We start from the raw sequence: 16,549 nt of genomic DNA, 5'->3' as shown, positions 1-16,549 counted from the left end.
TGATCTACCCAACAAATATGCCCTCTTGGGGCCCATGTGAGGGCAAGTGTGGTCAGACCCACGCAGCCCTAATACAAGGGATCATCGCATAGTTGATTTGGCAGACTTTTACACCAGATGCCCTTCCTGACACAACTCTCAAAGGATTTAGGTCTCCCACATCGGGCCCGCATGGATTCTATACAGTATAACCATTTGTTTGTGTCTTTCGAGATGGTCACAGTGATAGACTGACCCATGAGTCTGAATTCTGCTTCACTATTTTTTATGTTTTCAGGAAAGCAACAGCAGTAACAAATCTTCCCGTATGAAATCAGGATTTTGTGACTGAAACTGAAACTTGAGCCAGGAACAATGACCCTGTGCTGGAGGGGAACATAGAGACAGGCCAAGTGTGTCTGAGCATCACATATATGAATGACAGTGGTGGGATAGCATCCTGAAGTGAGATTAAGTTAACCTGTTAACATCCACTGGCATTTGTGTGCCTGTCAGGCTGTGCCAGTATCACAGTCACATCGTGTAGTCTGAATATTAAATAATTCTGCATTGCTGCTATTTTTAATCAGTTTCCTGCTGTGATCTTAATTCACATCTGGATTATCTACCTCCTGCTGTTTGTCTTTAATTGCATCTTGCGTACATGTTCTGCAAATGTCATATAATATTAAATTGTTAAGACCCTCCGGCAGATATGTAACAACATTCACATTTATTTTGAGCTGTAATAGATGTCTGTGTAAGAGGGACCAAAAACAGACACGTGGCCGACGGGCAGGATGGAATAAATAAATAGAACTTTAATTTTTAAAAAAATGTACTGAAAATAAACAGAACGTGCTGCCGGGAACAGTTTGGTTAAGACCAACTTAGACTGGGTCTAAAAAAACATTATCAGACCAAGAAATGAAGGTAAAAGCCCAAATTTGGGGGACAGCATGGAAAAAATGACTTTGTTCATATTTGGAAAATGGCTCCGATACTGCAGAGTTGTGTCTGTACTGGGCTGTATTAGAATATGACAAACAAACCAGTGAACAATAAAAAATAAAAAGGTGACTAAATCCTACCTGTCAGGTGAGCTCTGTTAATTGGCGGCACACTGACAGGAAAAAATTGCAAATTGACAGAAAGGTGTGTGCAGTGAAAAGATGCCTGGGGGGCGTTACATGTGCTGAAATCCAGCTAGGTTTGTGTGTGTGTGTGTGTGTGTGTGTCTGTACACGTGTGTTTTTGTGTGACTGTCTATACACAACACTGTATTTTATCAGGGGCAACTGCCACTATCGCTCATTGAGAAAAATTGCAAGGATGAATTACACACACACTCGTGGTAAGACCGATCAGTGTGTGTAGGTGTGTGTCTGTGAATGTGTGTGTGTGTGTGTGTGTGTGTGTGTCTCAGGTATTGATTTTCTACCCACAGTAAACTGTTCTGCAATCAGAGAGGTGGTACTGTATGTTCAGATTGCAACACACACACACACACACACACACACACACACACACACACACACACACACACAAATCAAAAACCACAGCTCAGAAAGAAGCTGATTGGTCACACAGGAAATGGTTTCAGCAGAGGGGTTGTGGGAAAAGAGAGAGAAAATTGATTTGGTGGTTTAATGAAAAGATGGCAGTTACAAACAATGAGCCAAGCAACACACACACACACACACACACACACACACACAGAGGCAGTGAAGCAACAGAAAATAAAGAAAGATGAAGGTAAACTTTGAACACGACGTTGGATGATTAAACATAAATTTATGAAACTCTTTAGCCTGCTCAGTTTCACATCTCAAAGAAAAAGAAAAACTCTCAATTTGATACGTTTACACATCCAAAAGATTGCTCTGTGTGTGATCAACATGTTTCTGTAAATCCCCTTTAAATTCCCTCCAATCCCCTTTAAGCTGGGAGTAGCTCACGTGAGTGTTTCAGAGGACTCTTTCTTGATTTGGCAGAAACATCCTCCGGCAGCTCACAGGACAAAAAAACTACAAAATGACAGCTTGACCTTTTCTAGCCAGATTACATGAGCTGTTGACCCTCACGCTCCTGGCGAGTGACACACGCGTTAGACTTCACACACTGCGACTCTCACACCAAATCCAGAAACAGAGGCTAAACAACTCTTAATATCTGAACACAAAATACACTTTACAAGTTCCAGTTGCCAGAGGTGCACAGAACTTTCTATGTGAGGTTATTAATCCATGTATGACAAAACTTTAACAGGAGGTAACAAAGTTTATTGAGCGACTTTCAACTTTAAAAGATCCATATTTACATACCACATTGTTTTTTTCTTAACTCTTTACTTCTTGAAAGCTGCTGTCATATTTCATGCATCAGGGAAGGCAGATGGGACAACACTGTGGAAGAGTGTGAGCGTCGTCTTTAAGGGTTTTATAGTTAAATTCAAAGTCAGTATTTGGAGCGAATTTCAGTCTTTATTAATATTGTGATCGTGCCAATATTTGTTGAGCATGTTAATGTGTTAGCATATATGGAACCTATCAGCTCTCCAGGTAGACTTGGTACAGCCACATTCCAACATTTCCATCCTTTTCTTTGTGTCTCCAAGGCTGTTGAACCTGTCTCTGACTTCGGACCTGGTCCCAGAGCAGGATGTGATTGATGTCATCATCCACGTGGGTCGAAACCCTCAGGGTCGGAACCTGGCCTGGAGGTACTTCAGAGAGAAGTGGGACATCCTGAACGCGCGGTAAGAGACGTGAACGATCAGAAAAGCACGCAAGCGTCTTCAAGTTCTTTACATGTAGCACCTGAAATGCCGTCTCTGTCTTCATTTCTGTTCAGATACGGTGAAGCTTTGTTCATGAATTCAAAACTCATCAGTGGAGTCACAGAGTTCCTCAACACTGAGCGAGAACTGAATGAGGTGAGTGAAACAAGTGGTGGTCTAAGATCAGATTTGCACACTGTTAGACCTCTGCCTCACCACTAGGGCTGCTCAATTAATCAAATTTTAATCACGATTACGATCTGGGCTTTCAACGATCATTAAAAATGACTGAGCCGATTATTAGCCCCTCCCTCATTTATCCGCGACACCTTAAAGGCCGGTCCGTGAAAATATTGTCGGGCATAAACCGGTCCGTGGCGCAAAAAAGGTTGGAGACCGCTGATTAAGAGGACCCGAGGGACGCTTGGAAAGCTAAGCAGAAGTTATTTGGAGAGGAGAGTGACTGCCGTTGGTTGAAAGGAGAGGTAAAAAAAAAAACTTCAGTGGTGTTGCACACTATTTTATATTATTTTTTAAAGTCATTGTTAACCCTTTAAAGCCGGTCAGAGCAGCACGCTCCGTTTTGTGTAACTATTTTTAAATCCCTGTAGAACCTGAACAGTGTAAGCTAGCGCAATAATTTGTTTTCCATATGAAACCGGAGGAGTTGTACTTACATCTGATGCCATCAGCTTGTCCTCGGTCACGGTTTCCTTCCACATAAAGCTTTGCAAAAATTGCATAAAAAGCGCTTGCAGGAACAAAAACATAATATTCCAGAAACACGCTTTGCCGATCCAATCAGCTGTTCGTAACACTTCCCACAGTGAAACAGACGTCAGCGCGAACTATCGCATGTCCGCCATTTCCTGCCCGAAACCAGAAGTGATGTCATTTTCGCGGAAATGTAGTTTTTTACTTGTAGGCCTTAAAAGCCTATACTGGTCATGTTTGACTTTTCTGAATAGTTTCTGGGATGCTTAGAACTCGAATTGCACTGCTGGCAATAGTTTATTTTGATTCACGTGCTGTTTTCTTTGCAAATTTGCATCATAGGATTGTTTTTTTTTTTGTTTTTCCTGCAGTATATAAAAATTGGTGTATCTCCAAAATAAAACTATGAAGACACTCAAAATAAGTTTCCTGTTGTTGTAAACTATTTTTTGCAACTTTTTTGTATTTAAAGTTTTGAGGGATAAACCTCTTAAATTTCTCCAAGTAGAAATATATGTAAAAAAACAAACAAAAACGATTTTCAAATTTTTTTTGTAGTTTATTGCACTTTTTTGCAATTAATGTACTTACTATGGACTTAATGCATACATATTATTAAAATATGGGCTATAACAGTTGTATAGCAACTTGAAATGCTCCCATAAATGGCACTACAACATGTAAAAAAATAATATAAGCTCTGGCGGACTTGGTTCTATAGTAGGTCTTAAAGGGTTAAATAAATATCGTCAAATAATCGAGATCTCAATTTCAGTGAAAATAATCGTGATTATCATTTTTGCCATAATCGAGCAGCCCTACTCACCACTACATATTTCAAATACAACGAGGGTTTCTACAGACAAAAACATGGCTGTGCCATGGGCTCCCCCGTGTCACCTATTGTAGCCAACCTTTACATGGAGGAAGTGGAAAGAAAGGCTCTTGGCTCTTTTAAAGGGAGAGTACCCAGCCACTGGTACAGATATATAGACGACACCTGGGTCAAAATCAAGACACAAGAAGTGGAATCCTTCACTACTCACATTAACGCTGTGGATAAAAACATCAAGTTCACCAGGGAAGACACAAAGGACGACTGTTTGCCCTTCCTACTCTGCGCTGTGCACACTGAAGAGAATGGCAACCTCAAGATTGAAGTTTACCAGAAGCCCACACATACGGACCAGTACCTCCCATCACCCTCTGGAACACAAACTTGGAGTAATTAGGACCCTACACCACCGGGCAGAACATGTTCCCTCTAAGCCTGCAGTAAAAAAGAAGGAACACACACATGTAAAGGAAGCACTCAAAACGTGCAGCTATCCTAAATGGGCTTTTATAAAGTCAGCAAAGAGGCACAGAAAAGAAGATCAGACACCAGTGAGGGATGATAGGAAAGACACAACATTGTCATCCCCTATGTAGCCAGTGTATCAGAGAAACTCAGGAGGGTTTTCTCCAAGCATGACATCCCAGTGTACTTCAGACCCAGCAACACACTCAGACAAAAACTGGTTCACCCGAAAGACAAAACTCCTAAACACAAACTTAACAATGTGGTGTATGCTGTACAGTGCAGCGAGGAATGTCCAGACCTCTACATTGGAGAGACCAAACAGCCACTTCACAAGCGCATGGCACAACATAGAAGAGCCACCTCCACAGGACAAGACTCAGCAGTCCATCTGCATCTTAAGGATAAAGGACTCTCTTTCGAGGATGCCAATGTTCACATTTTGGACAGAGAGGACAGATGGTTTGAAAGAGGAGTGAAAGAAGCCATCTATGTCCACTGTGAGCGACCATCTTTGAACAGAGGCGGTGGTTTACGACACCAACTGTCTGCCATCTATAATCCAGTTTTGAGATCCCTTCCCAGATGCCTTAACGCCCACTCACATCCTGGGCCATCTGAACTCAGTAAATCAAATGATAGGGTGGGGCCAGGTTTCACAATGAGCTCACCCGAAACCCTGGCTGATTGTGACCCACACCCGTTTTCACACCTTGGCTCATGTGATTAGGTAGAGGATCATCAGGGGGTCCTTTCTCCCTCTTTGGGGGGAAACTCCCACTAGGTTTAAATCTGGGACTCTCCACCATTGACCCTTAGAACTGAAGAAGCTTCTCAGATGAGAGGTGAAACGTCTTCAAGCAACTTAAAGAAGTGCAGACGCTTTTCTTTCAAAGCTCCTTAGACTGCGACGACCTGGATGACTGAGAACCTTCACAGACATAGAAACAAGTGGTGTTGTTTTTTCTTTGATCAGTAGACTAAAGATGGCATCCGATAGAAAGTGACATCTGGGGTTTAGAACGGTGTGAAGCTGCTATTTAAAAAAAAACATATTTCCTGGCCAAGAGTATATTCCTCCCAATTTTAGTTTCACCTGAAAATCATCAAATCCCAAAGCCATCAAGTGTCAAACTGGCACAAAATCAGATTTAAAGACATCAAGATGTTCATTAAAGTGTCATAGTTGACGATGGTGAACCATGGGAAAGTGAGGAAGGAGGACCCAGGCGCGGAGCTCTGAATATCAGCAGTGCGTTTATTCACAGTGAATGGAAAAAACAACAATAAATCCCCGTGCTCTCCCCTGACTCCCACGTTGCATCCTCCGTGAAAAGTCCGTGTCTTAGTGCCCTCTGCTCCCGTGTCTCAGCACTCCCCGTGCTGGCTGCTGTCCGTCGCTCCACACCTTTCCTGGGGAAAACAATAGAAGCAGCCGTCAGGACACAATACAACCGCGGGCACACACACGCTAACTAAACTCGACCGGAAGACTAACGTGGAGTCTCACGCAATGATCCAGCATCGGTGGAAGCTCCAGCACTCTCCTACTAGCTCCCCCGACGAGCCCTGATCAGCCGCAGGTGTTTGGCAAAGGTCTTCAGAGGTGGCCCGCCTTCTAACAGGGCCACACCCACCAGGCCTAAAGGTGCTACAGGAAACAGCTGCATATACACACACATACACACATACCTGCCTATATACCAATGTGGACACGGAACAGTAGCGCAGTATCACATATAATATAACACAAGTCCATAACAGCTCAGGGACCCCCGATAGCTCAGATCCAGGTCCCTGACATAAAGTTTCTTGTTGTGTAAATTTAATTTTCCTGTGATAGACTCTGTGTACAATGTGAATGCAGCCACTATGACATCACACATTTTAAAGTTAGCAAAGTTAGGGTAACTTCACTAACTTTGCTAACTTTAAGTTTTAAGAGTTGAGTATTTTTTTGTTGTTGTTGTTGTTGCCATCTTTAAAAGTGATGAGTGAGGAGGTGGTCTGTCTGAGAATCCTGCATGGTAACACACCAGTGAGCGCATCCTGTTTAATTTCAAAAGATCTCCCTTTTATAAATTTCCCTCCTCATTTGATGAAGGTGAAAAACTCACCCATATGCTACACAGAGATTTTGATGATGAGCCAAAATGTTGTAACCATTCAAAGACAACTACTCTTTTGGATAATTTCTGAGACCGAGCCAGTGTGTTCTGATATAAAACAGACTGACCAGTTGGGACCGAGTTACTGTTTTGTGACTTTTATGAAGTTTAACTTCTTCTTCCTGATTTTCTTTCACCTGTGTTACATATTTGTTTAGCTTCTTCTATTTAACTCTGTCTGTACATATATCCTGAGTCCTCCCTTCATCCTTTCTTGGGGCATCCGTGTTTTTCCCACTGTGTTCCAATCCATTTTCCTCCCTGCTGTCTTCGTCATGTTCTCCTTCCTTTGGAAGTTTGGATTACTTTACTGTTTCACATTAAATACTTTGTGACTCTGGACTCTTTCATTTGGCCTAAATAAATGAAGGGAAATTAATTCTTCCATTCTAAGCAAGAATAAATAAGCTATACCCTACCAGAAGGAAGATTAGCATGTTTTCTACATGCCAGTATGGGAGCTTGGAAATTAACAGGACCTTGAAATTAATCAGTGTGTAATTGTGTTCTCGAGAGGCTCACAGCTGGATCAATATTCCAAATTTACTGTTGATTACTCAGAGAAAATAGAGCTTGATTAACAACGTTAATCGTTCCTCTGTTGCATCATCTCATAGCTACTACGCTTGTTGTTTGATATGATGAAAAGATGGAAATCAGATATAATTAAATATAAAATTAAAGAAGAGAAAAAAGGTCGTAGGTGTTTCTGAATAAATCTGTTTATTTAAACTTTAGTGATTAATATTCTTTCGACTTTCCTGTTGGTATGGTAACCGCATTAGGTTTGGCTGTCAGTGAAACCTCTAAACAAAAACATCATGAGTTTATATTAATGATGATTCTTTTTAGTTTGAAAAGGGTCTTAGGGTGAGTCACACAGGAGAGGGAAAGTGTAAAGATAACAGAAAGTGAAATCATAGCAGAGACGAAAGGTAGAAGGAGGGCGCAGAGGAGTGCTCGGTTAACGATGTGAACTGTAGTAAAGTGAGCCGAAGGGATGGATTTCTGCCCGCGCTTCACTGAATCTGTCAAACTCTGAGCAACATTAAGTTTCCTTTTTGGCTCTCAACTTAAAAAAAATAATTAATTCACTTCTTTGAACAAAGTTTCTCTTTTTGACCAAAAAGAAAAAAACACCTTAATGTTGAAAACCTGTTAATTTACAGTCCTGTAAACCAAAGTCTTCTTTTGAAATCTCCACTTTCATGCTGGAAATTTTATGTGTAATTATAAATTGTTGAAAAAAAAGTAATTTTCAACAATTAATTGATGCCTTTCAAAGACAGTTTAGCTTGAATACATCACATGTTCACATTCAAACATTTTTCTTCAGCTGTGTTTAAACAACAAAGTCTTCTTTATATAAAACCTCAGAGCTTTTTGTATTTCAGCTACTAAATGGCCAAATGTATATGCATGTGCCTTTTTGTTGCTTTGTCCAGCTGCCTTAGTTCCACTTGTAACAAGCAAAACAAATTGTTAAAAAAAAAGTTTCAAACTTGGATGCAGACCATGATCTCCTAACTAATAAATTTGCGACCTAAGACATCACCATCCCTCCCTAATGTGGACTTCGAGGCCTTTCAGGTAGGACCATTATCTCTCAGCAGCCATTATTGCTGCATACGGTGCATGCACAGTTGTTGTCCAATCATCATAGGCACGAATGCTGTGATTTTGGACATTTAATGTTTTTTAGGCATTATTTTTCCAGGGTGGAGTGATTGTACAGAATACATAATAACTTAAACAGGAATTGGGTCCACATGTTTGAATTTATTATAGATTTTCTCAAATCTATGCAGGGTCAAAAGTGTTAATGAGTCAAATATAAATAATATGTACAGGCCAGTTAACATTTCCTTAGTGACTGACTCATGACTGACTACAGTTGGTCGTTTCTCTTTGCAGCACAAAAAGGATTTTTTGACAGCACTCACTGGATTGACCAATACTCAGAAAAATGGGAAAGTCCAAGAAACTCAGCGAAGATCTAAGAAAGGAAAATTATGTGAGGGTGACCCAAACTGTCACCCTCACGTGAGAGGAAATTGGTTTTGATGTTGGGAATCATGAAGGCTCAAGCCTCCCATGAATGGAAACTGCTGGAACACCAGTGTCACTTTGACAACACCATGGACTGACAGGGTGCTGACCAAGAAAGAAGCTGTGCCTCCAAAATCAACACCTTCAACCTCCACTGAAATTTCGAGCTTCCCACGTGTACAAGTCAAGTGCTTACGGAAGAAAGGTTTGATGGTCAAACGAGACAAAGATTTAGCTCTGGCCACAGTGAACTGAAATATTTTTAGAGGAGTAAAGGTGAGACTTTGAAACCTAAGAACACTGTACCGATTGTCAAGCATGGTGGTGGTAGCATCATGCACTGGGGCTGTTGTTCTGCACAAACTGGATGAAATAATGAAGGAGGACGACTACCTACAAATTAGATGACTGAAATTTGAACACGTTTGTTATTCCAGCAGGACAAAGATCTCAAACATACAAAAACTGTTGTTGGAATGGAGAAAGTTGGCTAAAATTAAGCTTCTGGAATGGCCTTCCCAAAACCTTGACCTCAACCCTAATTTAAATGAACTTTACCAATTCTACAAAGACAAATAGTCAAATATCCATTCAGAATTATGTGAGCAGCTTGTTGATGGCTACCAAAAGCATCTGGACGAAGTGCAGCTTGTAATGGGAAAGCTAACCAAAGATTAGTGGGGGGTTTATAAATCTATTTTTGACTGCAGGGGAGGGCTGGAGCAGTGGGTTCAGGGTGTGGTGTCAGGGGAGGCTGACACACACCTGAGCTCCGTCAGCTGATTGTGTCTCCCTTGTAAAAGATGTGCTGGGACCTGAAGTGGTGTGTGGAGTGTGCTACCAGCAGGGCAGCTGGAAATTTGCCCAGTGAAAAAACAGAGCAAATAAAAAAACGTGTGAATGTTGTTTTTTAAGATGTATGCTATACAATCACACGACATTAGAAAAAGAACAGTTTGAAGAAATCATTAAAATCCAAATATTTTCATGACATTCATGCTCACAGTCAGTCTGTAAATCCCAATGATTAAAGCAATTAAATAATTGTATACCCTTATTCTAAGTGGGCATGTCTGGGAAGTATTCTGCAGGCTCTGAAATACTGATGATATATGTGAATCCATTATGTTTACAGTTCAGCTGCTGAGGTTTTGTTTAATTTTATTTTATAATGACACTGTGAGATGTGACACCGTGAGCAGAGTAGTTTCCTAGCTACCTGTAATTGGTAGCACAGGTATCTGTGTGTAGTGTGGTGCTCCACTCAGTGGAAAAAAAGCAAAATCTGTGAAGTGAATTACAAGCTGTCTTGCTAATGACCATCAAGAATGTGTACTCACTCACCACAAGTACCATTCAAGCCAAGAGGAATGAAGAATAACTGCATTTAAATGTCCATGATTACAGTATGTAATTTGAAACTGTTTATTTGCCTTACACATGCCTTCCTCCGTGATGCATAAGTGAAGAAAATTAAATAAGACACTGTGAAACTATTTCAGCTGAGCTAACAAGCTATTTAATTTAAATGTAGTGAAACTGTACATATACCATGACATTAAAGTGCATCAATATAAAATACAATAAAATGTTCCAGCTTTTGCAGGTTTACAGTGCAACTCTAAAAGAATCTGTTTGAGACATGAAAACATCATCCAGGAGTTTTCAGTTATTTGCTTTAGTATCCATCTAACTTTGTGTTAACTGTTTGCGGAAGATCCTGCAAGCCCTGACCTCATTAGTTTCATCCAACACCTCTAGGGTGAGCTGGAACAGCAACTGTGATCCAGATTTATCACCCAGCATCAGTGTAGCAGCACACTAATGCTCTCATGGCTGAATGGGAGCAAATCCTTACAGCTGGGTTCACAATCAGGTCGAAACCCTCAAACTAAAAGAATGAAATGTGTATGTATTGTTGGTTTTTTTCCAACTTCTACTGGCAATGTATCTGTTAATTGTACAGAACACATTCTTACTTTTTCTCACTTCTAAAAGTGGAATTATGAAGCTTTCCCTTATTTATGTCATATATATACTCTCCCAGAGGTGGATTTTTATAATGGACATGGCACAAGTTTCAATTCATGCCTGAAAGTTATCAATGTCCACCGTGTTAGGGATCTCCATCCTGAAAAGTCCAGAAGTTGTTTCTTTCAGCACTGCGGAGGGGGGTGGGTGACAGCCTTTTTAGCATCTACAGGGGATGAATATTATTATTATTTATTTTCTTTCCTTTCTTCTCCTCTGCTGCCTTATTTACTCCTGTGATTCTTTCTTCCTTTAGTTAAAGGAGTTCATCCTGTCCAGTGGTGTGGGGGCGGGGCCTGCGTTGCCACGAGCACTGGAAATTGTCGAGGGCAATGTGCGCTGGCACCGCCTACACCGGCGGCAGTTCTACCAGTGGCTACGCAAACCTCCGAGTACCACCTTCGGCTAACACCATGCCAGCCAGCTAAAGTGAAGTGACTGCAAACTGACTGCTATGCTAACGCCCTGCTAGCTACCAGATGCAGTCGGACAGAAAAAAAGATGGACTGAAAGATCAAGAATACTGGGCAGACTGGTTTTGATTTTTTAAAAGAACCTTGATTTCAATCTTTTTAGCTCTACTGGATTGCTTTCTTCCACTTGTGGCTGATGTGGTTAAATTGGTTTCTGTGCTATGTTTAGACTGCTTTAAGGGTAGTCACTGAGACAAGAACCAGCTCCCAGATTAAAAACAGCATACAACAAAGTGAAATGACTAAGATCTTTATAAACAACGAAAAAACAAAGTTGTATTTCAGCTAGACGTCATTAGACACAGCCCATGGAGGACTACTTACTGTGGTATTAGCAGTCACGGGTGTTTCTTTCTGAGGTTGACAACGCATTTAGATATAAATGGTTTAGTGAGTTTTCCCTTTAAAACATCTAATATGACACTGATGTTTGATACTAGCTTTTCTTTTGATCAAAAAATGGGAACACAACCAGTATCGAAAAGTCAAAAAGTTTATTCTGTTCATTTGGACATAGCATTTTCAGTGGGAGAAACATTTTGTCGCTCAACCAAGTGGCTTCTTCAGTCTCAGCCGCTCAAACCAGCGCTCCTCCCTGTCCAGGATGTGTACATCCTCATCACTGAAAGAGTATTTACTTGCCTGTAGGCATAGATAGACTGCGGAGTCTGGGACTGACAAGTTAGCTCTTCTGTGTTGTGCCATCTACTTCGCCAGAGGTTTTTTGGTTTCCCTGATGTATAAATCATTTCAGTCCTCCTGGCTCTTAATAGCGTACACTATATTACTCTGTTTGTGTTGGGGGACCCGATCCTTGGGGTGGACCATTTTTTGGTAGCTCAGTGTGTTTTGGGGTTTAAAATCCACAGCGACTCAGTGTTTAGAAAAAATTTATCTCAACTGTTCCGATACTCTTGACACATAAGGGATCACTACGGGTTTTGCAGTTGTCCTTCTCTCCTTGATCGCCTGGAACTTTCTTTAGGTGCCTTCCCAGCTTTGACAATTGTCCAGCTGGGATAACCGTATTTTACTCAGGACCTTCTTGATATGATGTTCTTCTGCTTCCCTGGCCGCTGTATATGTGGGATGGTGATCGCTATGTGTTGTAGCATCCTAAATGACACCCAGTTTGTAATCCAGTGGATGATGAGAGTCAAACCTTAAATACTGATCCACATGGGTAGGTTTATGGTACACATCAGCTTTTAAATGTCCCCCATTACTGATGGAAATCTCACAGTCTAAGAAGGCTAACCTGTCACTTTTCATATCCTCCCTGGTGAACTTGATGTGTTGGTCCACTGAGTTAATGTGATCAGTGAATTGTGGTACGTCCTGAGACTTGATCTCACCCAGGTGTCATCCACATACCTGAACCAGTGACTTAGTGGTGTTCCAGGCTGAGACTGTAGAAGTCAGTTGGATGAATGACGAAATGTTTTTCCCACTGAAAACTTTACGTCCAGATGCAGAATGAACTGACATTAGATGTATGGTTTCAATCACACAATGCAATGAATTGACTAGAACGGATTCAAAATAGACCTTTCAACATATCCAGAACAAAGAAAATTTTACTCTCACTTTGACAAATCATAGGTGTAATTGTCTGCATTTTGATTGGCTGATTAAAGATGCAACTCGCAGTTTTCAGAACTTCAAGGCTCTGATCCTCACAACGCCCTTGCTAACCAAAGATCCAGAACAGTTTAATCAGTCTGGCCTGTGTTCAGCACATTAAACCGGCTGACGTTAAAAGGCAGACACCCTGGCAGTTAGGGGCATGTCGATCATTGAACAGAGCTGTAATTAACACTACATGGACTTCGTGTCTTCTGATAACACTCAGAGCGCTGATTCACACTCATTAACTGTCCACAGAATTCATACCGTTCGGCCTGAAATTAAAGGGCAGCTTTTTTTTTTCATGATCAAAAACTCAGCTTTTGAAAATATCAGTGGCTTCAGGAGGGGTTTGTTGGGGCCTCGTTTCAGAAATGTCCCCTGAATATAAAAAGCTCACAGCACAAAAGCTCAATCAAAATTTCCTCTAAACCAGAGAAAACACTTCTGTTTTCTTTTCTATAAGCAAAACTGGACAGCATTTTGAAGGAGACTTTAAAAGAAGGCCCAAAACAGCCTTGGTACATAACGGGTTTGTTGGGTTTAAGCAAAAGCACAGAGGCTGAATAGGACAAGATTTACAATTTCCTATAAATTAGTTTTTCTATTTAAAGTTGTTGACAGCAACTACAAAAACAGAATTTACCATGAAAGGTATTTTCCATTTGCCAATATGTAAGTCTGTATTTCTGTGCCCTCTATAAGATTAAATATGCTACCTGACAGAAAACCAAAAGAAAAAGTATTTAAATGCATTTGTTTTTCATTTGTAAAGGCAAAGAAAGCAGGAAAAGAAAAACAAATTCAAATGTAAAATGAATGCAGCTCTCATTAGCCTGGTCAGGAAAAATAGAAAATATCCAGTTAACAGCAGTTCTCTCTGAGAAAATACACTGTTGATGTCAGAGGTCAGAGGAGAATGAACAGACTGCTTTCATAGGAATCTGATAGTAAGACAACAGTAACCCGAATAATCACTCATTACTATCAAAGTATGCAGTACAGTATCTCTGAATGCACAACTAATTTGGCATTCATAGACTTAAATGGAAAAAGACTCACATTAGCATGATCCAGTTAACTTTCAGGGGGCTAATTCTAAAAATACTAATTTATAACCCTAAGCTATCATCATATATAATTTTTATTCTTTAAAAGATTATGTGTGTTTACTTGTTTGGAACAAGTAAAAGACATTATTTTCTTTTCTCCAACACATAGGGTAGAGATTTTTTTTTTGGTACATGTCCTCTTAAATTAAAGACACCTGCATCCACACACTTGGCAAGCTACCAGAAGGGGTCAGGTATAATTGTAATAGTTTCCCCAAATGCTTCCCACTTCAAATCTGTCAGCCAGAAAACCTGCTATTTATTTTGTGACCTCCTAAAGTCTGACAAACTCCTCAGAGAGATTAATTGAATGACAGATGGATGAGAATGTTGGAATCATTCCTTGTGGAAAACTGAGAAGAGCCAGGGGACTGTGAAACTGACAGAGCATCTCAGAAAGCTTTTTCTGGCTGACAGCAATCTTGGAAATTAAATCAGTGACCAAATAACAACTCAAAAAGATTTCTGTGGTTTTACAAAGCACACAACCAGAAAGTTGTTGGACAAAAGCACATCAGCCTCAACTTCTGGACAAAACCTACAGTCAGAAATACAAGATTTTTTTTTTTTGAGCCAGTCAATGGTTAGATATCAGTAAACCTGTTTTTTGTAAACCTGATGGACAAATCAGTGAGTAGAGTCAAAATGAAAGATGGTAAAATGAAATGTCCAACAAGACAGCTGAGAGCATGTTGTTTAGAGAAATGTGTTTAGTGTCGTTATATGCAGATGATGTGGCTTTTTAAACACAGTTGTACTCATGTTGATGTGACAGATTAAAGGTCATCATCAATGGACTTATTTAAAGACAGGCAAGTGTAATCCTATAAAGTTCACAAAGTGATTTACTGATGAAATGCAAAGCTTGAGGAACCTGGCATTTCAAGATATTTGTTTGCAACGATAAGTTCTATGTTCAGGAGCATGCAGTTTGGCAGAGTTGATGCTATATGGGACAGTGTGATGGATTACAAAGTACAACAGACGGTGTACAACAGCACTAACCATACACACGGTCAGTCGTGCACGAGTGTCGTAGATCTGACTGCTTTGTGGAGCCTGTACAGATTCTGCTGCACTACAAAATATAAAGCAGAATGGAGGTGTTGGCTGCATGACAGAAATGTGACAGATTCTACAGATCAAAGGATTTCCGATCAATGTGGATTGTACAGTATAATGGGCTCTGCACTGCTGTGGACTGTGTGGCTAAGAGTCTTGCAGCATGACGGATTTAAAAGCACAATGGATTTTCAAGGGAGTAGATTTCTGATTTTGCTTTTTTAATGTAAATGATTCTGTGGACTCGAGAGTCTTAGGAACATGAGCTGGACACAAAAATGCCTGAAGAGAACACCTGTGAAACCTTTGGAAATGTGACTTTTAAGAAGTTTTTTTTTTTTTAAAAAGGACTTTTAATGTTTGTTGCATTGAACTTTCGTCCAGTGGAGCAGACTTTGAAGTTGTTCCTCTTCTCTTCGATCCAGCTTTGATGTTAATAACTGAGCCATATACAAATTAATGGACCTGCCTGCTTCTATAAAATGTGTGTCCAGTGACGTATGTTGATGTGCGTGTGTGAAGATGAAGAAAACAGTTTTGGTGATGAGAGACACATTACCAGTTATGATTAAATGATTATAATTATGATGGTGGAACTAATTATGATGGTTGACTCAGTGATGACAAATGTTGATGATGTGAAAAAGCTAATTAGTATTATTCTAATTATTATACTAATTATTCAGTGCATTTTCAACCTTCATTGTCCATTCAGGGAAGTTCAGTTTACAGACACAAAGCACACAAAAAATCTGCCCTGTGTATAATAAACACTGTAAATTATCCAACTGTGATGACTTTGAAATTAAAATGTGGACTACAAAGATGTTGATGCTGAAGATCATATTAATGGTGGTGGTAATGATGAAGATGATGATGATTATGGCTTAGGACCAAAAGCTGAAAGAAACAGGAAGTCCTATACAAGCCTTTAATCCTACTTCCTGTTTACTTTTCTTTGGTTGTGTTTTCTGATTGGACAATATTAAAACAGAAATGGTTATCCTTGTGTGTGATTCATTCTGTTTCCGTTCAGTACCTCATAACCAGCGAGAAGGCAAGTAATAGGAAGGTTTATTAGTCTGAACGCACAAATCTGAGGGTAACGTCCTGCTGAGCTGTTCCTCTGAAAACTAAAGTGACCTAATAGCTACAGAAGATGGTGTTGGCATTTCAGTACCAAAAAACAGGATACAGGATCCCATGATGGAAGAGTTTATGTGCACAGTGGGTCTGAAGATAACTGGGCTGGAAAG

At 40.3% G+C, this 16,549-nt stretch overlaps 1 protein-coding gene and 1 pseudogene across 2 annotated transcripts in view; both read left to right on the top strand.

Moving 5' to 3' along the window:
- Positions 1 to 16,302, top strand: part of LOC146555393 (thyrotropin-releasing hormone-degrading ectoenzyme-like) — a 271,026-nt gene extending 254,724 nt beyond the window's left edge. Inside the window, exons 18-20 of one of the 2 annotated variants that reach the window (XM_085253024.1) lie at positions 2,597 to 2,737; positions 2,833 to 2,914; positions 11,277 to 16,302. In XM_085253024.1, coding sequence (XP_085109150.1) covers positions 2,597 to 2,737; positions 2,833 to 2,914; positions 11,277 to 11,429 — 376 coding nt within the window. In that variant the 3' untranslated portion in view covers positions 11,430 to 16,302. Of the gene's footprint in view, positions 1 to 2,596; positions 2,738 to 2,832; positions 2,915 to 8,854; positions 11,233 to 11,276 lie in introns of those variants that run through there. The other variant, XM_085253025.1, reaches the window with a different exon arrangement.
- Positions 2,957 to 8,863, top strand: LOC146555394 (uncharacterized; annotated as a pseudogene).
- Positions 16,303 to 16,549: the final 247 nt, after the last annotated feature.

Source organism: Mchenga conophoros, linkage group LG17 (genome assembly GCF_057382185.1).
Source record: "Mchenga conophoros isolate Kocher_MC1m ecotype Shallow Benthic linkage group LG17, M_conophoros_male_GT1.1, whole genome shotgun sequence".
NCBI classification, from domain to species: domain Eukaryota; kingdom Metazoa; phylum Chordata; class Actinopteri; order Cichliformes; family Cichlidae; genus Mchenga; species Mchenga conophoros.
Note: the sequence above shows the minus strand (reverse complement) of the source record. Positions and strands in the feature narration are given on the sequence as shown.